Here is a 15,713-nt window from a genome sequence, read left to right as displayed (position 1 = left end):
AGCCGCGGTGTCGGGACGCGGGGCCCCCTCCTGCCCCGGGTGCGGCCCCGCTGCCCGGCACCGCAGCCCCGGTGCTCCCAGCGCCGCAGCCCGCGTGCGGTCCCGGCGCCTCCAGGGCTCGCGGCCGTCAGCCCCGCGCGCCCCGGCCCTGGCTCACCGGGGCTACCGCCTGCTCTGCCCGCGCTGCACCCTCCTGCTGCCCCCGCTCGCTCTGCGTCGCCGCGGGCGTTTCGGGGCGCTGCTCAGAGCTCCCCGGGCAGCCTAGGGCGGCAGCCGCGCTGCGCTGCGCGGGGTCCCCGCTGCYGTCCCCCTGCGCAGTGTGTGCTGCGCTCCGGCGCCCTGCGCCACGGCAGCCGCGTGTCCCTACCCCGCTCCTCATGCTTGTCCCTGTTTTGGGATGAGTCACACTGTGTCACCATGTTGTGCTCCTGAGCAAGGGCAGAGCGGAGCTGCTGCGGGTGACAGCGACCGCGGCGCTGCCGGGCCCGGAGCAGGCGGCAGAGGCGCCCGGATCCACTGGGAGCCCGTCGGCTGCGCGGGGCCCATCCCACGCCGGCTCTGACCTCTCTCCTCTCTCTCCGCAGATCCTGGTGCCGTGCCGGCCGCTGTCCTGCTGTGGGCCTGGCCGTCGGGGCTGCGTCCCCATGGTCGCTGGGGCAGCACAGGGGCCATCGGGGCAGCGCGGGGGCCGGAGCGGCACGCGGCGCTGACGCCGAGGAGCCCACCGGGCCCAGCGCGGTGCTGCGCGGCTGCAGCCGCGCCGATGGAGCTGCGGCCCCGCTCGCTGCTCCTGCTGTGGACGCTGGTGGCTGCCCTGGCTCTGCTGGCCCCGCAGGCGCTGGCCCGGCGCGTCTACACCAACACCTGGGCCGTGCTGGTGCCCGCGGGGCCCCTCGAGGCTGACCGGCTTGCCAGGAAACATGGATTCCTCAACCTGGGCCCGGTGAGTGCTCCCGCCTGCCTGGCCTCCCTGCGGCGCGTGGCCGTGTCTGGCTTAGCGCAGCCGGGTCGGGGGTGGCTTCTCCCGCCGGCCGCGCCATGCCAGCTTGGGGGCTCGCTGTGCCGCGGTGGCCGCGCGCTGGCACTGCGCCCGCTCCRCAGGAAGGAAGCGCGGGGCGAATCCCAGAGGAAGTTGCACAACTCGCGGCTGCCGTGTCAGGACCTYGCTGAGCGGCGGCTGCTGCACGGGCCCGTGCCGAGCAGCCCGGTGCCCCGTCCTGCTGCGCGTGGGCTGCCCGCAGGAGCCCCCGGCGCCTCAAGCTCTGGGCTGTGCCGGGGAGGGAGGCAGCGGGGAGCAGGATGAGCCGGGTCCACAGAGCTGCTGCCGCTCGCGAGCCGTCTTGGYGCATTCCCCGCTTTCCTCGAGAGGCTGCACCGCGGCCGGCCCCTTCCTGGCCCGCCGTGCGCCCGGCGGCATCACCGGCTGCCCCGGAGGTGCCGGTCCAGGCGGGTGGACRGAGGCTGTGCTTTGCCCCGCTGCTGCCTCCGCAGCCGCGGTGTTTGCTTGGCTGGGACAGGATGTGGTGGCCGCGGCGGGGAGTTGGGGGCCCTGGGCGCTGCCCTGCTGGGCTGGGACCTGTGGGGCAGTGTCCTGCGCAGACGAGTGTGCGGCCACCCCTGCCCGTGAGACTGGGCACGCGGGTAGGGGTCGAGTAGGACAGTCCCTGCTCCCCGTGGTTCCCAATTGCCCTGGGCAGCTGGTTACACTGGAGGAGCAGGGGGAGGCAGAGCCATAGGGAATGGGTTGGGTCTGTCCCCCTTCCCCTGCGGCTCCTGCGCCMCAGCAGGGCAGCGCTGCCTGCAAGGCCAGGCTGGGCGCTGCAGCGGCGATGYGGGGCCGTGCGCCTGCAACCTGCCGGCCACGTGGGACATGGGACGTGTGCCTCGCTCTGCCAGCACTGCTGTGCGCCAGCATCCTGTGGGCCGTGTGGGACATGGGACATGCGCTGCGCTCAGTGCCGCCCAGCCTCGAGGGGCTGTGGAGGAGCTGCCTCCCATCTGCCCTGGCTGCCAGCGGGATGGGGCTGTGGGGCAGCCCCCGGCGCGGGGCGGCAGGAGGGACGCCGGGGTCCCGGAGTCTCCAATCCTGCCTCTTGTGCAGATCTTCGGTGACTACTACCACTTCCGACACCACGGCGTGGTGAAGCGCTCGCTCTCGCCCCACCAGCCCTGGCACCRCCGCCTGGCCCGGGAGCCGCAGGTAGGTGCCCCGCGCCACCCGGCCCTGTCCCCGGGTCCTGGTGATGGGAGCAGCCGCCTCCACCGGCCCCGGCCCTGTCAGGACGAGCTAGGGCAGCCCGGCCGCCGGCCTCCCGCGCCACAGGGATGCGGGGCTGCCTCGGTGACCCAGGGCTCTCCGGCCGGCGCCTGCGGTGCCGCGCGCCTGCCCCAGCACCGCAGGTCGCCGCGCTCCCCGGCTCCGGGCCGTGTGCCAGCCGTGCGGCAGCRCCGTGCGCAGCGGGTGTGCGGCGTGGGGCAGCGCCGGCCGCCTCTGCAGCTCAGCGGAGCTCGGCGCCCCGGYGCCACGTGGCGCCCGCACCGCCCACCTGCCCATCCCGTCGCGTCCCGCGGTCCCGCGTGGCCGCTGCGGGCGGCAGGGCTGCAGCAGCTGCCCGGTCTCTGCTCCAGGTGCATTGGCTGGAGCAGCAGGTGGCCAAGCGCAGGAGCAAGCGGGACATCTTCATGGAGCCCACGGACCCCAAGTTCCCGCAGCAGTGGTACCTGGTGAGCTGGCGGGGCCKGGCTGTGCGGTGCCGGTTCCGCCTGGCCTGGAGGCAGCACCGAGGCCGGGGCTGYGCCTGTCCCGGGGGGCTTCCTCGCCCCGGGCCAGCCTTGCACACCCGGCCTTCCTTTGGCAGTACAACACAAACCAGCGGGACCTGAACGTGCGGCAGGCCTGGGAGCAGGGCTATACCGGCAAGGGCATCGTCGTCTCCATCCTGGATGATGGCATCGAGAAGAACCACCCCGACCTGGAGGGCAATTATGTAAGTGTTGGATGATCCCCAGGCAAATGGCTCTGGAGCCTGCAGGTGTGGGAGCCCACAGGGCCGGGGCACCAGCCTGGATTGGCGCTGTGGCCAGGTGGGCCCACCAGCACGGTGGGACGTGGAGCAGAGCCGTGGTGGGGAGCGAGCCCGCGCCATGCATCGCTCAGCCCAGCAGCACCGCCCCAGTGCAGGCACGGCCCAGGGCGCTGGTCTCACCGGCTGGTTCTGCAGCTCTGATGGCCAGGTCTGATRTCCTCTAGGATCCAGGGGCCAGCTTTGATGTCAACGACCAGGACCCCGACCCGCAGCCCCGCTACACRCAGATGAACGACAACCGGTGAGAAGGGAGGCGGTGGGCGGCTGCCAGGCCGGCTGCAGCGGGGTCCCCCCGCGGGCCGTGGGGTAACAGAGGGGCTGCCTCCTCGCTCCCGACACACGGCCCTGCTCTGAGCTCACCGCCTTGCAGGCAYGGCACGCGCTGCGCCGGGGAGGTGGCCGCCGTGGCCAACAACGGCATCTGCGGCGTCGGCGTGGCCTACAACGCGCGCATCGGAGGTGGGTGTCGCGGCCCTGCGGGAGCGCAGAGCGGCGCTCGCCTCGGCCGCCGCACCGATCCCGCGGCTCTCGGCTCTGTCGCGGCGTGGGCGCCGTGCGCGGCAGGGCTGCGGGGCCCAGCCCGACCCGACCYGGCGCCGCGCCGCGCCGTGACTTCTGCTCTCTGGCCCTAGGCGTGCGCATGCTGGATGGGGAGGTGACTGATGCTGTGGAGGCCCATTCGCTCGGCCTCAATCCCAACCACATCCACATCTACAGTGCCAGCTGGGGCCCCGAGGATGACGGGAAGACAGTGGACGGCCCGGCCCGGCTGGCGGAGGAGGCGTTCTTCCGAGGGGTGAGCCAGGTGAGCCCGGGAGTGTGCCGGGCGCCTGCCGGCCCTTCCCACACTTCCCAACTGCTCCAGGCAGCCGGGTTGTCCCCGCTCTCCCGGTGAGGCGCCGTGGCCCCATCTCTTCAATCTGGCGCTGTTGGTTTTTCCGGTTCTTCCTGTGTGATGGATCTGAGTCACGGCTCCTCCGGCGCTTATCTCTGCTTCCGAGCAGCCTGCACTCCCACTGCTCAGCAAGCTCCCCCCGAGCCCGCGCTGTGGATCCCTGTGCTGGTTCCCATCTCCACAGCTCCCTGCTCCCGCTGCCCATCGTCCCTGCCCAGTGCCCACCGGAGCTGCGGTGCAGCCTGTGCGCTTCACCTGCACAGCTGGTTTCTGCCCGGGATTCCGTGCCCAGAGAGCCGGGTGCTGCACGAGACGAGGCTGCCACACGGCTGTGGGGCTGGCAGCGCTCACCAGCCCCCGCTGCCGGCGCTGATCCGTGTTCTGCCTCCGTCCGCAGGGCCGAGGGGGCCTGGGCTCCATCTTCGTCTGGGCGTCGGGGAACGGGGGCCGCGAGCACGACAGCTGCAACTGCGACGGCTACACCAACAGCATCTACACGCTGTCCATCAGCAGCACCACGCAGTACGGCAATGTGCCCTGGTACAGCGAGGCCTGCTCCTCCACCCTCGCCACCACCTACAGCAGCGGCAACCAGAACGAGAAGCAGATCGTGAGTCTGGGCCCCGCGAGTCGCCCRCTCTGCCCCGCGGCTCCGGCCACRTCCCGTCCCGCCCGCTGCTGCCCCYCTCACCCGTGGGCTCCTCCTTGCAGGTGACGACCGACCTGAGACAGAAGTGCACCGAGTCGCACACGGGGACGTCGGCCTCGGCCCCGCTGGCTGCTGGCATCATCGCTCTCGCCCTGGAGGCCAAGTAAGGCTGGGCCCCGAGGAGGGCATTGAATCCCCGCGGGAGCCAGCGGCCCCTCCTGGGGACTCACGTGCGGCCGGGCATCTCCCCGCAGCAAGAACCTCACGTGGCGGGACATGCAGCACCTGGTGGTGCAGACCTCCAAGCCAGCGCACCTCAACGCCAACGACTGGGTCACCAACGGTGTTGGACGCAAAGGTGCTGGGGTTCTTGGGTCTCGTGTCCTCCAACCCGGGGAGTGTGGGGGGACGACATTGCCAGCATGGGGCTCCCCGGGGTGTCCCCCCACCCTGACYGCCCCTCTCTCCGCAGTCAGCCACTCGTATGGCTACGGGCTGCTGGACGCCGGGGCCATGGTGACCCTGGCCAAGAACTGGACCTCAGTGGGGCCTCAGAGGAAATGTGTCATCGACATCCTCACGGAGCCCAAGTAAGGGCTGGGCGCTGCACGGGCAGCAGGGACCCAGGGCTGAGCTGCAGCCTYAGCTCTGCAGCCCCAGCGCCGTCTTGCAGAGCTGGGGAAGGGCTGGAAAAGCTGTGATCACAATCCCTTGACTGCTCCGGTCGGGCAGGGTGTAGCAGGACACGTCCAGGCTGGGATGCTGCGGTTTTGGGAACAGCACGCAGGAGCCCTCGGACAGAGGGGCTTTTCAGGACTTAGACAGAGGCTCCTTTTACTCTCACTTGGCCGTGGTGCAGCATGTGGCCGCGCACCGGGCGCTCCCTGGAGCTCCCATCCCTGCCGTGTCTCATCCCTGGGCACRGCGGGTGCCAGCTCTGCTCGGTGCCCTGCCCGCTCCCCCGGGCCATGGCGGGCGCACGGGACAGGCGCTCCTCGTGCTCGGCATCGCGGCGCCCGGCAAAGAAAGGGCCTGTTGATGGCCAGCACAGAGCGGGGATTGAGCAGTGGCCACCAGGCTGCGGTGCTTACACGGCCATGGCCAGCGCCGCGGGCTGCGCCCGGGACCGGGTCTCCTCGTCCCGCGGCAGCGCGGGCGGCACCGAGGGGCCGTGCAGCGCAGGACGGGGCACCCGCTCAGCCCGTCTCCTCGGCAGGGACATCGGGAAGCGCCTGGAGGTGCGGCGCAAAGTGGACGCCTGCGTGGGGAAGGCCAACTACATCAGCCGTCTGGAGCACGCGCAGGCCCGGCTCACGCTGTCCTACAATCGCCGGGGGGACCTGGCCATCCACCTGGTCAGCCCCATGGGCACCCGCTCCACCCTCCTGGCCTCGCGGTAGGTGTTGGGCCCCGGCGGGCAGGCGCCGCGGCTGCGACGCCCCCCGGACACGTTCTGCCCTGCCCAGGCCCCACGACTACTCGGCTGACGGCTTCAACGACTGGGCCTTCATGACGACGCACTCGTGGGACGAGGACCCCGCGGGGGACTGGGTGCTGGAAATCGAGAACACTAGTGACGCCAACAACTACGGTAGGGCTGCGCCGGACCCTGGCGCAGGGTCGGGGGGACCTGCAGGGTCAGGGGGTGCCCCGGGCCAGCCCTGGTGCGGSCTCTGTCCTCGCAGGCACCCTGACCAAGTTCACGCTGGTGCTCTACGGCACGGCCACGGAGCCGCCCAGCCTCTCCAACCAGCTGGAGAGCAGTGGCTGCAAGACGCTCACCCCCAGCCAGGCCTGCGTGGGTGAGTGCTGGGCCGGGGGGCGCAGGGGGGCCCGCCGCGGCTCCCCGGCGCCCGCTGACCCCCGCCTGCCTGTAGTGTGCGAGGAGGGCTACTACCTGCACCAGAAGAGCTGCCTCAAGCGCTGCCCGCCCGGCTTCGCCCCCGGCGTCCAGAGCACCCACTACACCCTGGAGAACAGCGTGGAGCCACTGGCACCCCAGCTCTGCCTGCCCTGCCACCCGTCCTGCGCCACCTGCTCGGGGCCCTCGGCCAACGAGTGCCTCACGTGCCCCGCGCACTCCCACTGGAGCAGCCTCGACTTCTCCTGCTCCCACCAGACGCAGAGCAGCCGCGCGTCACCCGCGCTGGGCCAGGCCGAGGGGCCGCCCGCCWCCTCTCCGCCCGCCAACCTCCCTGTCCTCGTGGCCAGCCTCAGCTGCGTCCTCATTGTCGTTGTCTTTGGCACTGTCTTCCTGGCGCTGCAGCTGCGCTCGGGCTTCAGCCTGCGGGGCGTCAAGATCTAYGCCCTGGACAGCGGCATCATCTCCTACAAGGGGCTGCCCTCCGACGTGTGGCAGGAGGAGGCCCCCTTCGAGTCGGACGGTGAGGATTATGAGGTGCACAGCGAGAGGACTGCCTTCATCAGAGACCAAAGTGCCCTTTGATGAGCCCTGTGGCCCCTCCGTCCTGCCCGCCGCTGGGCCCGGTCGGCCGGAGGGGCCCGGACTCCGCTCCCGTCCGTGCCCGCCACCGTCCCGCGGCTGCTGGGGGGCTGCGCTGCCGCCGTCCTGCACTGGCACCGTGCCACGGTGCACCCGCGCCGCAGGGGCCCTGCTACTGCTGCTGTCCGTGCTCGGCCCCGTCCCGGCTTCGCAGCACCTTGTCCGTCCCGCGCGCAGCRCCCGCTCCCTGCCCGCGGGGCCCGCGCTGGCCCTGTCCTGCCAGCCAGGCCCGGCCYGGGGGCTGCACGAGCCGCCGGGGCTGGTGCAGCCGTGGGGCCCTGGGCCGAGCGCCCCGGGGCCCTGCAGCACCCGGCTGACCCAGCGCGCGCTGCCCTGACGCCTGCGCCGTGTCCTCGACAGCAATAACGGCCTCGGTGGCCGCCGCCTGCCCCGCACCACCCGTCCCCGTGGCGCCGCGGGGACGTCCGCGTGGCCCCGGCCCAGCGCTGGCCCCGGCAGCGCCCCGGGCTGGTCCCGTGCCCTGGGCCCCCCCCACGTGCCTTGCCCCCTCGGTGACAATCCGCTCGCTCCCGGCCGCGGTCCCCGGCACCCCCGGTCCCACCGCCCCCGCACCGGGGCTGCCCCTTGGCCGCGGCGCCTGCCGGGGGCCACAGGACTATTTTTCTATAATAACTTTTTGGTGCACAGTAATTTTTTCTTGTAATTTAATCAGCCAGGAGCTGCCTCCTGAGCCCATTTTTAATTTAATGGATGTGGATATAACGCTAGAGAGATGGAGTTATTAAATGTTCAGAACTATGCAAACCAGCCGCGTGCTACCTGTGCTCTGTGTCTGCCCCGTGGCACCGCAGCCGGAGCCATCGTGGCCCCTCCAGGGGCCCTGGAGCCGGCGGCAGCGCCGGGGCCGGCACGGGGAAGCTCCGCGCTGCCTTCGTTGTCCCTGGTCCTGCGCTGGCGGCGGCCGCAGCTTCCTGCACTGACGATCAGAGCGCGGCTGCGGTGACGCCGCTGCTTCCTCCTGCTGCAGCCCCCTGCACCCCGGCCCTGCCGAGGGCTCTGGTGGGCGGCTGCGCTGGCAGCCCGCGCTGCCCCGAGCGCTGCCGGCGCCGTCCTGGGACCGTGGAGCCGAGTGTGGGACCCCACCAGGCTGGGGGGCTGCGGCTCTCGTGGCGGCGGGAGGGCTCTGCAGCGGCCGTCGCCTGCCCTGCCTGGGGCGAAGTTAAAACTGGAGCCCGCGGGCACTGTGTGCAATGTATGCACTGCCCCATGTGCGCTGCCCTGCATGCGCTGCCCCATGTGCACTGCCCCGCGCTCACCAGCTCGTGTGCGCACCCGTTTCCGTGTGCTCTTCCTCACATGCGTACTCCGTTGTGTGCACACTCCTCCTCATGCACCTGGAGCCCCAAAACCCTCCCCGGGGAGGCCCCCGGTTCAGGTCCTGCCTCCACCCCCAGGATCCAGGACTGCCCGTTGAGCCGTGGACAGAGCTCCCTGCAGGTGGAGGCTGCAATATCCCGCCTGTGTGGGATATACCGATACCGCAGCAGGAGCTGGGACACGGAGCAGGGACATGGAGCTTGACAACTGCAGCGGGAGGAGCGCAGCTGGGGGCAGACGGTGCCTCTCCTGGCCCTGCTGCCCGCGAAGACGCCCGGGCAGGATCATCCTTTCCAGGACGGGGAGCTGCTGCGGACGCAGTGCCCAGGGATGGGGTCATGGACCTAGCGGCAGGGCCATCCCGGGACGCAGGGTGCTGGAATGGGGACCCGGGATCAGCAGTGGAGCTGTGCTGGGATGCAGGGTGCAAGAATGGGGTTGTGGCGGTGGGACAGTGGGGCCGTGGTGGCTGTGGGGTGCCGGAACGGGGTCACAACAGGCCAGCGCAGGGCGGCGGTAGGGGAGGGAGGAGGTGCAGGAAATCTCGCAATGGCTGTTTGGTCAGCACAGGGTTTCCTGTTCCTCTCTTAGAGCCGGGGCTGCGCCAGGGTCCGGCGCGGCGGCCGGGCCGGTGGTGGCGGCAGCAGCAGCAGCAGCAGCGCAGCCCCGCGGGACCTCCTTGCAGCCGCAGGTTGGGCCGAGCGCGCGGGCTGCGGGGCTGCAGGGCTGGGGGGCTGCAGGGCTGGGGGCCGGGGGACGGCGCGGCCAGGACCCCGTGCGGTCCCTGTGCGGCCCCCGCTACAGCTCAGGTCAACCACTATGCTGGGGTCGCATTGCAGCACCAGCTGCATCCCGGCACTGCGGCCCGTGCACTGCCCCATCCACTGCGCTGCTCCCGTCCCTCAGCCCGACCCGCGGGCACTCCGGGCACTGGTGGGGACCGGGAGCGCGGCCCCGAGCAGAGCACACGGCCCCTGCCGGGACTGGGGCCATGGGACAAGGAGAGCCCACGCAGCCCCCGCCCAGCCCATGTGCAGCCCCCGCGCAGCCCCCACAGCCCCGCGCGGTGTTCCCTGCTGCGGCAGAGCCGCTGCTCCTTTCCACCCTGCACTTCCTCCTTGTCCTCCTGTCCCCATGTGGGCCCCAGGCGGTCCTGGGGCACCGGCTGCCCTTGGCCTCCCGCAGCGCTGACCCTGCACCGCAGGGCGGGCGGGCGGACATGCAGACCCGGCTGCAGGCAGCAGTGCAGGACGCAGGGAGCAGAGCAGGGTGCAGCGCACAGGCATGGGGCAGGCAGCAGGGTCGTTGCATGGCTGCGGTGCAGGCAGCATTGCACACAGCAGTGAGGGCAGCGGGAGCACTGCCCGGCCTCACTGCAGGCTGCAGTGCACAGTGGTGGTGCAGGCAGCGGAGAACTGTGCAATGGCATCAATGCAGGCAGCATTGCACATGGTGGTGCAGGGAGCATTGCATGACTGTGGTGCAGGCAGCATTGCACACCACGGTGCAGGCAGTAGAGAGCGTTGCACGGCCTCGCTGCAGGCAGCGCTGCACGGCCTTGCTGCGGCCTCTCCTGCACACTGCGGTGCCGGCAGCGGGCAGCGCTGCTCCACAGCGGCTGAGCCCTCCCTGTGCCCCCAGGCTGGTGCCAGCGGCCCGCGGCGCCATGGGCTTCGGGCCGGAGCTGTGGTGCGCGCAGGGGCACAGCGCGCTGCTGCGGCTGCAGGACAGCGAGCTGCGCCTGCTGGAGCTCATGAGGAAGTGGATGTCGCAGCGCGCCAAAAGTGACCGCGAGTACGCGGGGCTGCTGCACCACATGTTCTCCCAGCTGGAGAAGCAGGAAGGCGCAGGGCCGGCGCGTGCCGGCGAGCACGGCAGCCGCCTCGGCGAGGTGAGGTGGCCGTGCAGCCATGTGGCCACGGGCACGCGGCGCGGCCTCACGGCGCTGTCCCGCAGTCGTGGTGGGCGCTGGCGAGCCACACGGAGACGCTGAGCCAGATCCTGCGGCGGCACGCGGAGGAGCTGGCGGCCGGGCCGCTCGCCAAGCTCGGCCTGCTCATCCGCGACAAGCAGCAGCTCCGCAGGGCCTTCAGCGAGCAGTGGCAGCAGCTGAGCCAGGAGCACGCGCGGGTACTGCCACCGGCGCCGGCACGGGCGCGGGGACAACGACTGAGATGAGAGTGGGAGTGGGGATAAGGATGGGGACAGGGATGGGTATGGGGACAGGAACTCTAACGGGGCCAGGAGCAAAGGCAGGGCTGGGGTTGGGGCCAGGGCCAGGGATGGGTTTGGAGCCAGGGATGGGGCTGGGACCGGGGCTGGCAACAGGGATGGGATGGACATGGGGCTGCCACGTGGGGCGGCTGGGCCCGGCTCCCCGCCGTGCTGAGCCCGCGCGCAGGTCACGCAGCAGGACATGGAGAAGCTGAAGAGCCAGTACCGCAGCCTGGCGCGCGACAGCACCCAGGCCAAGCGCCGCTACCAGGAGGCCAGCAAAGGTGYGTGGCGGCCCCGGCTCCTGCCCGGGCGGGCAGCGGCGCCAGCGCCTTCCCACGGCCTCTGCCCGCAGACAAGGAGCGCGACAAGGCCAAGGAGAAGTATGTGCGCAGCCTCTGGAAGCTCCACGCGCTGCACAACCAGTACGTGCTGGCCGTGCGGGCGGCTGCACTGCACCATGAGCACCACTATGAGCGGGCGCTGCCCGCCCTCCACCAGTCCCTCTACAGCCTGCAGCAGGAGATGCTCCTCGTCCTGTAAGTGCCAGCCCGGACCTGGGACCCCCAGCACCCCCAGCGCCTGGCTGGGACCCCCAGCACCCCCACCGAGACCCCCAGCACTCCGGGCCCCAGCGCCCCGGTGCTGCCTCACCCGCACAGCCCTCGACAAGGCAGGGGCTCCGTCGGCCCCTGGAGCGCTGCAGTTGGGGTGCCCGCGATGCCACGTCCTTGTGTGGGCTGCGGGCGGCACATGGTTGTTGTGTCCCAGGGCTGGGCAGGGACCACGCTGGGTGCTGGGACTGGGCTGGATACAGCAACGAGGCGCGTGTGGGGTGTAGCGACCACCCGGTGCAGGGCGCAGGGCCCGAGCTGCGCAGGGGTGCGCAAGCGCCTACCCGCCTGGCCCTGCATCCTGGCAGGCGGGAGATCCTCTGGGAGTACCACAGCATCAGCAGCCTGGTGCAGGAGGACGTGCTGGCCGTGCACCAGGAAATCGCCCGCGCCATCCAGGCCATCGACCCCGCCACCGAGTACAGCAGCTTCGTGCAGGGCCACAGGTCCGTGGCGGTGCCGCTGCGCGGCCGGGCGCTCTGTGCGGCCCCGCTGAGCCCTGCTCCGCAGGTATGGCAGCGAGGCCCCGCCGGCCGTGCGCTTCGACGAGAGCCTGCTGGAGGACACGGAGAACCTGGCGCCTGGCGAGCTGCAGCTCAACGAGCTCACGGTGGAGAGCGTGCAGCACTCGTGAGCGGGACGCGCTGCCGCACRGGGGGAGCCGGAGCGGCGCGGCGCCGCCACTGCAGCCATGTCTATTGCAGCCTGACGGCCCTCGAGGAGGAGCTGGCRGCAGCCACCGAGGCCACGGGCTGCAAGGAGCAGCGGGTGCAGGAGCTGCAGGCRCAGATCTGGGAGGAGGAGAAGGGCCTGGGCCCCGGGGAACGGTGAGCGCGGCGGGCAGTGCGGGGCATGCGGGGCATGCAGGGCAGGCAAAGCATGCCAGGCTATGCAGAACATACACAGCATTGCGGGGCACTGCGGAGCATGCAGGGCATTGCGGGGCACTGCAGGGCATGCGGTCGACACTGAGCCCGCCGTGCCCGCAGGGTGCACCTGCTGGGGAAGCGCCAGGGGCTGCAGGAGGCGCAGCAGCAGCTCCAGGGCTGCCTCTGCGCCCAGGCCAAGCTGCGGGCGCAGCGGGACCTGCTGGCACAGCGGCTGGCAGAGCTCGACTCCGGGGATCCCTTGCCCGCCCTGCCCTTCCCCGAGGACCGGCAGTCCCTCTCCTCCGGGGTGAGTCCTCCCGGCGCACAGGGCCACGGCTCGGCCAGCTTGGCAGCCCTGCGGCTCGGCCGGCAGTGCCGGGTGCTGCTCACGCCAGCGCCATGCCCAGGAGCAGGAGCGCAGCGGGGCCACYGCGCTGGAGACCCTCAAAAGCCACATCTCAGGCATCTTCCGCCCCAAGTACCTGGTGAGCCCGGTGCAGYCTCCCCAGCCACTCCGTCTTTGCCTTTGCTTGGCTGTCCTGCAGCCCCCTCCCCATGGAGTTCCAGCCCCTGCTCCAGCCAGGCTCACCCGTATCTCTGTGCAGCTGCCACCCCCCGTGCCGCTGATCCCGGAGGTGCAGAAGCCGCTGTGCCAGCAGGCCTGGTACCACGGGGCCATCCCACGCTCGGAGGTGCAGGAGCTGCTCACCTGCAGCGGGGACTTCCTGGTGCGAGAGAGCCAGGGCAAGCAGGAGTTTGTGCTCAGCGTGCTGTGGGATGGGCAGCTGCGGCACTTCATCATCCAGGCTGCTGATGTGAGTGAGCGCGGGCTGCAGGCGAGCGCCGGGCCGTGCAACCACACGATTGCAAACGAGGTGCGAGTGCACAGAGCGGCGCAGGGCACGGGAGCAAGCCCCACATCATGTGCACACTCGTGCACGCTGCCTTGTGCRCATGCATGCCCACCCACGTGTGTAGCCATGTGCACGGCCCTGATYGCATGCCCACAAGTGCACACCCTGCACGGCCGCACGCGCAGCCCACGCCTGCGTGCCCTCCCCTGCAGAACATGTACCGGCTGGAGGGCGACGGCTTCCCCACCATCCCGCTGCTCATCGAGCACTGCCTGCAGAGCCGGCAGCCCATCACGCGCAAGAGCGGCATCATCCTGGCCAGGGCTGTGCTCAAGGTAGCGGCGAGGGGGCCGTGTCCCCGTGGCCGCCCCAGCCCACGTGGTGCATGGGGCACCGCACCGTGTCAGGCACTGGGACTTGCTGGGCCAGCACGTGGGGCTGGGGGGCAGCAGAGGTCTCACCAGCCCTGCTCTCCGCAGGACAAGTGGGTGCTCAACCACGAGGACGTGCTGCTGGGGGAGCGCATCGGCCGGGTGAGYGCGGGGCAGGGTTGGAGCGGGCCGGCCGCGCAGCGCTGGGGYGCGATGCCCCGCGGTCTGCGGCACCGCGGCAGGCAGCGCCTCCACCTCTCCGGGCAGGGCAACTTCGGGGAGGTGTTCAGCGGGCGTCTGCGTGCAGAYAACACCCCCGTGGCCGTGAAGTCCTGCCGGGAAACACTACCGCCTGAGCTCAAGGCCAAGTTCCTGCAGGAGGCCAGGTCTGTGTGCCCGGCACGTTCAGCGGGGCCAGCCTGGACGCCCTCTGGGATGCCGGGTCACTTGGCCCTGCTGAGTGGCACGTGCGGCTGCGGCATTTGGCCATGGCGCTCACGGCATCGCTCCGGCCGCAGGATCCTTAAGCAGTATAACCACCCCAACATCGTGCGGCTCATCGGTGTCTGCACACAGAAGCAGCCTGTCTACATCGTGATGGAGCTGGTGCAGGGTGAGCAYCGGGCCGGCCAGCGCCCGCAGACCATGTCCCTGCCGGCTGCGGCTCATGCCGCGGGCTTCGTGCAGGCGGCGACTTCCTGAGCTTCCTGCGCAGCGAGGGAAGCCAGCTCAAGGTGAAGGAGCTCATCAAGATGACGGAGAACGCAGCCGCTGGCATGGAGTATCTGGAGAGCAAGCACTGCATCCACAGGTGGGCTCCACACAGCGCGGCACGGCAGGGCACAGCACGGTGTGGCACAGCRCAGCAAGGCACTACACGACTCGCGCCTCGYGGCCACTGTGCTCTGGGCAGGACGGTGCCAGGAACCCTCTCTGGTGCCGGCTGCAGCCTGGCCTGGCTGTGTGTGGGCAGATAGAAGCAGCCGGGGGTCCCGGCTCCATGCAGAGAGTCCGTGCAGAATGGGGTGCCTGGTGGGCCCCACTGCAGTGCTGCATGGCACAGCAGGGCCTGGCACAGCACAGCACAGCACAGCACAGCGGGCAGGGGTGCGTGGCTGAGGGTGCTGCGCTGTCCCCAGGGACTTGGCCGCACGAAACTGCCTAGTGACAGAGAAGAACACGCTGAAGATCAGCGACTTCGGCATGTCGCGGGAGGAGGAGGACGGCATCTACGCCTCCACGGGCGGCATGAAGCAGATCCCTGTCAAGTGGACTGCCCCAGAAGCCCTCAACTACGGTACGGCTGTGCGCCGGCACGGCCCAGGAGCCGGCACGGCCATGGCCTGGGCGCTGGAGCYGGCACGGCGCCTGGCCCGGGGCTGCGGGGCTGTCCTGTGTGTGGCACACGGCGGGCGATGCCGGGCACATGGCGGGCGCTGCGGCGGGAGGCAGGGGGGTCTCCTCCGTGCCGGTGCCGCGTCCCGCACTGGCAGCAGCGGCTGTGCTCGCAGGCCGGTACAGTTCGGAGAGCGACGTCTGGAGCTTCGGGGTGCTGCTGTGGGAGGCGTTCAGCCTGGGCGCTGTCCCCTACGCCAACCTCAGCAACCAGCAGACGCGCGAGGCGGTGGAGCAGGGTAGGCGGCATGCGCGGGCTGTGCCGCGGGCGCTGCGGCGGGCGCTGCGGCGGGCGCTGCAGCGGGGCTGTCCTGCAGGCGTGCGGCTGGAGCGCCCCGAGCACTGCCCCGAGGATGTGTACCGCCTGATGCAGCGCTGCTGGGAGTACGAGCCCCGCAGGCGGCCCGGCTTCAGCGCCCTGCACCAGGAGCTGCTGGGCATCCGCAAGCGGCACCGCTGAGTCCCCGTCCCATCCCTGTGCCCGTGGGGYGAGCGCTGTGCCGGCCGCCCCGGTGCATGGCGCTGCCCTCTGCTCCTCTGCAATAAACCCGATTCTCGGCCTCGCTGCCTCTGCTCGGGGACACGGGGGTGGCTGTGCCGGGGGGCTCGAGGTGCCCTGGGCACCCTGCCTGGGGGCTCAGCAGGGGCTGCGGGGCCTGGGGCTGCGGGACGGCCGCTCACCCCGGGACAGCCGCTCATCCCGGGTCAGCCGCTCATCCCGGGTCAGCCGCTGATCCCGGGGCAGCCCCTCATCCCGGGACAGCCCCTCATCCCGGGACAGCCGCTGATCCCGGGACAGCCGCTGATCCCGGGACAGCCCCTCATCCCGGGTCAGCCGCTGATCCCGGGGCAGCCCCTCATCCCGGGACAGCCGCTCATCCCGGGACAGGCTCCGCGGGTCCCGGCCGGGCCGCAGGCCCGGCGC

The 15,713-nt window shown here is 71.2% G+C and overlaps 2 protein-coding genes across 5 annotated transcripts; both read left to right on the top strand.

Annotated features, from left to right (window-relative positions):
• The first annotated feature begins 738 nt into the window (after positions 1 to 738).
• On the top strand, positions 739 to 7,124 carry FURIN (furin, paired basic amino acid cleaving enzyme). Its single transcript, XM_026040590.1, has 15 exons — positions 739 to 943; positions 2,102 to 2,200; positions 2,629 to 2,724; positions 2,859 to 2,987; positions 3,251 to 3,327; positions 3,457 to 3,545; positions 3,719 to 3,891; positions 4,379 to 4,591; positions 4,693 to 4,793; positions 4,885 to 4,988; positions 5,103 to 5,220; positions 5,847 to 6,026; positions 6,097 to 6,221; positions 6,316 to 6,432; positions 6,508 to 7,124. The coding sequence occupies exons 1-15, from the start codon at positions 764 to 766 to the stop codon at positions 7,074 to 7,076; spliced, it is 2,370 nt and encodes a 789-aa protein (XP_025896375.1). The 5' UTR covers positions 739 to 763; the 3' UTR covers positions 7,077 to 7,124.
• A 3,013-nt stretch (positions 7,125 to 10,137) lies between these two features.
• Positions 10,138 to 15,248, top strand: FES (FES proto-oncogene, tyrosine kinase). 4 transcript variants are annotated; one of them, XM_026040551.1, is made up of 18 exons: positions 10,138 to 10,362; positions 10,428 to 10,601; positions 10,873 to 10,969; positions 11,041 to 11,224; positions 11,608 to 11,726; positions 11,797 to 11,929; positions 12,004 to 12,126; positions 12,289 to 12,475; positions 12,576 to 12,653; positions 12,774 to 12,983; positions 13,235 to 13,357; positions 13,502 to 13,555; positions 13,661 to 13,779; positions 13,912 to 14,006; positions 14,081 to 14,204; positions 14,533 to 14,690; positions 14,905 to 15,027; positions 15,106 to 15,248. In XM_026040551.1, the coding sequence occupies exons 1-18, from the start codon at positions 10,138 to 10,140 to the stop codon at positions 15,246 to 15,248; spliced, it is 2,469 nt and encodes an 822-aa protein (XP_025896336.1). The 4 variants fall into 4 exon arrangements, with proteins under 4 accessions (XP_025896336.1, XP_025896335.1, XP_025896334.1 ...); XM_026040550.1 differs by having other exon boundaries at positions 11,608 to 11,745; positions 11,810 to 11,929; positions 12,579 to 12,653; XM_026040549.1 differs by having other exon boundaries at positions 11,608 to 11,745; positions 11,810 to 11,929.
• Positions 15,249 to 15,713: the final 465 nt, after the last annotated feature.

Source organism: Nothoprocta perdicaria, unplaced genomic scaffold (assembly GCF_003342845.1).
Source record: "Nothoprocta perdicaria isolate Ctin4 unplaced genomic scaffold, notPer1 scaffold_26, whole genome shotgun sequence".
NCBI lineage: Eukaryota > Metazoa > Chordata > Aves > Tinamiformes > Tinamidae > Nothoprocta > Nothoprocta perdicaria.
Note: the sequence above shows the minus strand (reverse complement) of the source record. Positions and strands in the feature narration are given on the sequence as shown.